Source organism: Danio aesculapii, chromosome 3, assembly GCF_903798145.1.
Source record: "Danio aesculapii chromosome 3, fDanAes4.1, whole genome shotgun sequence".
Taxonomy (NCBI): Eukaryota; Metazoa; Chordata; class Actinopteri; order Cypriniformes; family Danionidae; genus Danio; species Danio aesculapii.
Window position 1 is genome coordinate 53,339,400 of NC_079437.1, and position 7,319 is coordinate 53,346,718.

Below are 7,319 nucleotides of genomic sequence, written 5' to 3' on the forward strand. Positions count from 1 at the left end.
TTGATGGCATTACGGTTTACATAGCTTATGATATAGATTTAAATGTACGTTATAGTTTTTTGAGTTACAATTGAAGACTGCAATTGACCATTGGACCCATAGTATTTGATCATGACAGCCACATGTGAAACTGTGCATCTCACCCCAAAAAAAGTCATTATGTTGTTTCTATAGTGTTTTTTTAATATGAAAATAAGGAGCCCAAAGAAAGTATTTCAAGTTACAATATATAATATTATGTATACATATATAATGTAATGTTATATTTATTAAAAGTTAATACAATTTACATACAATTTACCTTTTTATATGAATATCCTTAATTTTTCCCACAATACCATGGTGACAGTTAGTGTTTGAGTAAATCTGTGATAAATCACCAGTCTGTTTGTGGTTTTTATTAGGGAACTCTACACCGGGTGCTGTTTTGTCAGTGCATTTTCTTTAGGCTTACGCAGGCTGTACTCATTTTCTTTTGGGCAGGCCTCTTAAATGGCCTGTGTAACTTGCGTTTCAAATGAGTAGTGCTATTTTGTTACACTTGTGGTGTATTTGACATTTATTGTTTTTTGCATGAACATGCATTGAATTCTATTGAAACTGTTTTTGTTTTATCAAGAAATTATTTTGTGGTGATCAATAATATTGTTTTATAACTCGGCCCTACTCTGGGGCTTGGCTGTAATAAGCTGGTTTAGGGCGGAAGGTTTTGCATTATGAACAACTGTTTGAGAAATTCAATGACCTTTTATTAAAAAACCCTGATGATTAACAGCAGTTTATCACAACATTTAAAATGTGCAGCATCAAAATAGTTAGTTGTCAGAAATGGCTAATAACGTTTTTATTAGTGACTGACTGAAAGCTCCAGACAGCCTTTCAGACATAGAGAGAAGCTGGTTTCTCATAACGTGATTTCCACAATATTGCATCTTTTTAATGTCACTAACTCATTCAAATCACCCAAAAAGGGTGGTCGTCCACTAAATGCAAATGTATGGGAGAACAGAATAATGTGGTCCGTGGGTTCAGTGGTCCGTGGGTTCAACACTGCAGCTGGAATTGCTAATTAATTCAGGGGAATAAACTTTTTAAAATTTAATTATTTTAATTATTTTTTTTTTGATAAATAAGATGTTTGGTCCAAAGTTCCATTTATTTGTTTCTATAAATACCCCCTACTCTGTCATCTACAGCTCTACTCTGGGGCTTGGTTTGTATTAAGTGATTTAGGGGGGAAAAGGCTTGCATTATGAACAACAATTTGAGAAATTCAGTGATCCTGTATTCAACAACCCTGATGATTAACAGTGGTTTATCACAACATTTTAAATGTACAGCATCAAAATAATTAGTTGTCAGAAATGGCTAATAATGTTTTTATTAATCAATAAAGTGCAGAATATGGCCTCATTTTTGCATTTGTCCAAATATCTCAGGTTCCACCAGTTCATCTTTATGTGAACACTGGGTTAACCGGCTACCAGGCAGCAGGCCACCCAGTTTGGCCTCTGGAGCTTCCTCAAGACGTACATCGCTGATTTCTCTGGCAGAGTCAGTGGAGTTTCCCGGTGACCGCAGTGAAGACGATGGTGAGGAACATCAACGTGCCTTTAACATTGGTGTTCATCTTTCTGGTGTCTTAAATATCTATATCTTTAGAAGCTAAGTAGTACCATATTTTGCCTTCATCTTCCTTGTGTCCTGTTATTCTCTGTATTGTGCCAGTGTTTTACTCTTGCCTTTCTTTATGATGTCTTCTCTTTCTTGTAGCTTTAGCGCTTACTAACACAGGATCTCCCGCCTTGCTCAGTTAAGACAAAACTGCATGCCAATGCTCTTTTCTCAATCAGCCTGGTATCAGCGCATTAGTTTAAATCTTTCTATCCTTGTTTTTAAAGGAGGATTTTCAACAAGGCCCTTCGTGAGGAGCATTCAGCGGCAGAGCTTGTCCTCCAGATCATCTGTTACTAGCCCACTGGCTTTCAGTGAAAATGGAATGAAACCTTCCTGGTCTCTGTCCACTAAACTCCAAATGAGATCCAACTCACCCTCGCGATTGTCTTTGGACTCTCGGTCCTCACCTCCTCTAGAGAGAATAGGAGAAGCTTGTGATGATAAAGTGTCCACATCTTGCTTTGGCGGCTACAGCAGACATGAGCGTCAGCCCAGCAGTAAAGCCCCATTGGCTATGATGGAGGGTAATGGTAGTGATGATGGTAATGGCAAACGGATCCTAGACGAGGCGTATTGCCGTGCTCCACTACAGGCTGACAAGAAGAGTTCAAAAGGTGAGCCGGTTGACAACAACAACCAGATCAATGCTGTGGACCAGAACTCCCTCGGACCACTCTCCAAAGAGCAGAAACATAAGAGCTCAGAAAAGAAAACTGAAGGATCTGGCAGCAAAAAGAGCTCCGCTAAGACCAAGGGGGACCAAGAAAAGCCCTCCAAAAAACGACAGAGCACCTCTTCTGTTACAAAATCTCCATCCTCCCAAGTGTCTTCCAGCCCTCAAGTGAAGGGCACCAAAACGACCAATCTAAAAGAAAAGAGCAATTCTCCCAAGAGTACCAAGGGTACACCTTCAGGAACTCCCTCCAGAAAGAAAGAGTCCTCGGAGTCTCCAGTGTCAGGAGGCACAAAGGGAAAACCGTCCCTTACTTCCACACCCCAGTCCTCTGCATCTCCCTCACCTACATCCAAGAAGAGTTCCTCGCTGGCTGAGAGGAACTCTGTGTCTGGCAAGAAGAAGCTGGTAGAGAGAGGCTCCAGCAAGGATTTGACAAACACCAGTCCCCTTGCGGAGAAGTCCAGAGTCAGTGCCACCCCAGTGCGGACTTCCCAGCCTAGGACTGCTGAGGGAAGCCGTCCCGAAAGGAGGACTGTGAGAAGCTCCAGTAGTAGTTCCTCAGTCACCAGCCTGCGTTCCCCAAGTGTCTCCTCGAGAGACCTGTGCCGCAGCAGTAAATCCGAGGAAAAGGGACTCTCGTTTTTTAGGAGCGCACTTCGGCAGAAAGAAACTCGACGGTCAGCCGATTTGGGAAAGACCACCATTCTCTCCAAGAAAGCTGCCGAGAGGACAGCAAAGTCCAGCAGCCAAAACAAACTCAATGCCGATGAGGGCGAAGGCTCTGGAAACTCCTCCCAGCAAGTCTCTCCGGAGCCTCGCTCCAACAAGTCTGCAAACAGTGAGAAAGAGTCCTCGAAGAACTCCACTCCTATTAAACGCTCTCTCTTACCAGTAGGCAAGTCCAAGTCTTCCAATTCTGAGACTAGTCTTCAGTCTCCCATCAATGGGAAGAGGCCTCTTGAAAAGGTGGCATCCTCTAGAAAGCTTTCTTCCAGCATGCAATCCTCTGCACGGCCAACACAGACGCCTCAATGAAATTTTAATAGCAGTTCCATTATTTTCTGTAATGCAGCTATTTTTTGATGTGCCTAAAAAGAATATAAAGTATATAGTATATACCTGTATTTTACTTTTCTCAAAGAAAATATGTAAATTAATCAGAAAGCGCCTTTCTATCCTGCCATGGAACCAAATCATTGCCTCTGGCAAGGTATGGTAAATGAATCTACTACTGTTCACGACTCTGATTAGGAATGTTTTAACTTAGCACTTTGTACATATTTTGTTTCCTCCCTCAAACAATGCTTAGATGTAACAGATAATATGTACAATACTTTTTAACTTGGTACCATTCCTTTTTTCTTTCTTCTTTTTTTTTTTTTTTGGACAAGTCGCTTATGATGAAATTAGATTCTTGTGATATTCCTTGGAGTACTGTACCAATTCACTCCACTTCTACACTTGGTGCTATTTACAGTCCAGTGTTCCCCTGGCACTGATACAGTATGAGATCAAGAAGAGTTACACCATGAAACCCGGCTGAATTTGAAGACTTAAGGGGGTTCAGCACTAAACAATCTCATTGGTACCTCTCTCAAAGCCTGCTCTCTTACCCTAACTCTTTCTTTTTGTACTCGAGAGCAGTTGTTCAAGTGTTCAAGTAGCATTACTGCCCTTTGAAAACTGTGCAACAGCGCCAACTACAGGCTGATAGCTGAATTGTTTCTGTATGAATGTGATCCTTTGAATGGAAAATTAGTGGAGGACAATCTTTAAACTCACCCCGTTTAGTTTATACCTGCTAAACGCTGAAATACGGATATTAATGGAGGCAGTGTAAACCCTGCATGAATTAGTTCTGTATATATTTGTTTTTATAATCAAAGCCACATACAGTAATTATACTTGAACCATTTCATGCCCGCCAAACTCCAATGCCAACACATACGAGCGGTTTTCATTTAGCTTGCTATCTATCACCTCGGGTTGAACCCTCCTTATTTCCATATTTATCTGTGGACAACCAGTGCAATAGTTTTCAACACTTTGTAGGAGAACAGATATATAGACATACAGATATATTGACCTGCTCCATCCGGGAAACATGCTAAACGTAATGTTGCCGTTTTAACGACAAACGATTTTAAAGATTGATACTATGCATATGCAATAGTAATGTAAGACATTTATTCAATGTAAATTCAAATCCTTTTCAAGATTGTAATACCTCACCACAATAATGAGGGTTTATTTTATTATTATTATTATTATTATTATTATTATTATTATTATTATATATTACTTGTCTGTGTGCCAATTTATTTTAATGCCCAACTGAAATTCGGCCTTTATTTTTTTTCTATATATTTCCTCCTTGAGTTTGCTTAGACAAGTTAATTCAGACTAATTCAAATGGTTATATATGACAGGAGAAATGTAAGGTTAAATGGGTCATTATTGTTACATTTGCATAACGGTGTCATTACGTCGGCCACTGTTCAGCTTGCTGCCCTGTAATTAAAACATTAATCCCAGCGGTGCTGATGCCAACTTTGAGCCGTTGTCATTTCCATGCTGCTTTTCGAAGCCTTCAGCACACCTTTTTCTTAAAAATGGATACTTTAGCAATGAAGCTAACGTGTAGCACGCTTCTTTTTTAATTTGCAACAGACCCATATTGTGTGTGCACTGACAAAGTTTTTTGTAAAAAAAAAAAAAGCAGTATTGCATGATTACATTAACGCATGCAGTTAACTATGCAAGTGACTGTTGCTAAACAAAAGTCTGGTTATCGGTGTCTGCATTTTTTATATATATATATATAAAAAGGAAAACGCATGACTTGTTTCCTTTCTATGGCTTTTTTTGCACACTCGTCGAACTTTTCGTTTCTTAAATATTGTAATACGAGAGCATAAATTATTAGCTTTACTATATGTATTCCGAACTTGCAATCGGCATAGTATTTTCACGCTATCTTTGTACTATTATTTGAATTCATAAGCTTTTGTTACCAATACGACCTCGGTTTCTTTTCATTTTGATATTTTTCACATTCCGCTGGCGTGATGTGGTCTGCTTTCACGTGTCGTGTGTGTATATAGGGAGTATCTTATATCAACTATATACCTTGATCCATCAGCGTTCATTCAGTGCACACAATTCCTGCATCGCTTGCAATGCTGATACACAAACAACACTACATTCACTTTGTCTTTCATTCCTCGTCTTAAGTTGTCAAGTTCTCGGACCATGAATTCAGAGAAGTGCTATTACCCTCTGTAAATCTTATCGCATAACGGGATGTTTTCAAAGGCTCAAGTGCTAATATGACATGGTCCTACCAAGCGTTTGGATGGGACTTTTATCAATATAATAAATGAAGCTGTATCAGTCTTATGATATGAAATGCGTGCTCTTGGTTTACACACTGGACTTGAACGATTTCTCTCAGCCCAGGGCAGTTTTCATGTTTTGTTCACAGATATATTGGTAAGATTATAACTGGGCTGTTATTTTTATTATACTGACGTCAATCCAGGTTGACCAAAAAGAGGAACATAATAATATTGGTTGGAAGAAGCAAAATCCATGTAAATGTTTAGTTGCATGAGACTGCGTCAAATGCTTTTTTGTTAATTTATTTGTACGTTTTTTTGTTATATGTATGCACTTCCTTATTTTTTATTTTATTTTTATGTTTTACTATTCTTTTAAAGAATGCGTTTCTTTGAAGGGTCATTTGTATTCATAACATTGTCTCCCCAATGTATGTTGGCGGTTGAATTATGATTAAAAAATAGACCTGCATTAAAGGTCTAACCTCAAATTTGTCCTTGATGTTTGTTATTTTCTGTTGATTTCATTTGCTTGGCTCAGGTTGGAAATTTATTTTGCTGGATGTATTGTAATAGCCAATGCTAACCACAAGATGGAGCCTGCCACCTTTATTTATTTTTATTCCGCCACATTGTTTCTTGTAGAGGCTAAGTAGGCACTCTAAAGCTTTTTAAAGCAATCTCAGATCCATGTTTTCTCTGCATTTCTCAACTTAACTTCTTAAAATATCTATGAATGAAAGATACTGATAGTCAAATCAGTGGAATCTGTCTATCTATAGTAGTTTGGGTGCTTTTTGATTTAAGAAATGGTCTCCTGATAGATGTATCTGTACATTTTTCTTTTGAAAAGTTACAAATATTTTGTATTCGCACACTTTAAAACTTAAATCAACTTAAATAACCTAAATCAGAATACCTCCAACTTGTGAAAATCCCAAAAATGCTTTAAAGACTTGTAGTCAAATCACAATTTAACAGCTAAATATAATGCAGGATGTCCGCAGGGTTTTAAAAAGTCTCAAAAACACAATTTTAGGCCCTAAAAAGTCTTAAATTCACAGAAATATTGTGTTGTAGGTCTTGAATCATTTTAAGCAGCTTTAATTTTTAAAGTTGTCGAAGTTACCCAATCGCCCCAACACCCATCCAATCACCATCAATCCATCTAAATCGTTTTTTTTTTATTGCAAAGAGAGCTTTGTTTCATTAGACATTTTACAGCAAACTATCTTAACCAAATGCCCTTATCAGGAAAATCAGGGTGTCCACGGGTTCTTAAAAAGTATTAAAAGTTGATAAATCAAATAATAGAAAATAAAGGCCCTTAATAGTTCTTTATTATTAAAAAGTCTTAATTGCGTTTTTACAAGGTCTTACATTTTGTGTAAAAAGTGTTGTCCAAAGTGTTTGACTTAAAAGTATAATATATTAATTTTCCTCCTAATATTAACAATGGCGTGCTCGATGAATGTGATTGATTGGGGCCGGGGTGTGTCCTGCCAAGCTCCCCGTCGGGGTGATGTCCTGTAATTTGCGACAAATGTGGGAAGGTGATGTGACGCTCTACACATATAGCAAAACCATAGAGCAAAACAGATGGCAAGATGGGAAAATGTAGGTTTGTG

The 7,319-nt window shown here is 38.2% G+C and overlaps 1 protein-coding gene across 2 annotated transcripts in view; it reads left to right on the forward strand.

Moving 5' to 3' along the window:
* usp31 (ubiquitin specific peptidase 31) overlaps positions 1 to 6,182 on the forward strand; it is a 47,260-nt gene extending 41,078 nt beyond the window's left edge. Inside the window, exons 15-17 of one of the 2 annotated variants that reach the window (XM_056454235.1) lie at positions 1,440 to 1,592; positions 1,774 to 1,812; positions 1,902 to 6,182. In XM_056454235.1, the coding sequence (XP_056310210.1) occupies positions 1,440 to 1,592; positions 1,774 to 1,812; positions 1,902 to 3,388 (1,679 nt within the window). In that variant the 3' untranslated portion in view covers positions 3,389 to 6,182. The remainder of the gene's footprint in view (positions 1 to 1,439; positions 1,593 to 1,773; positions 1,813 to 1,901) is intronic. The other variant, XM_056454236.1, reaches the window with a different exon arrangement.
* The last annotated feature ends 1,137 nt before the right edge of the window (positions 6,183 to 7,319 follow it).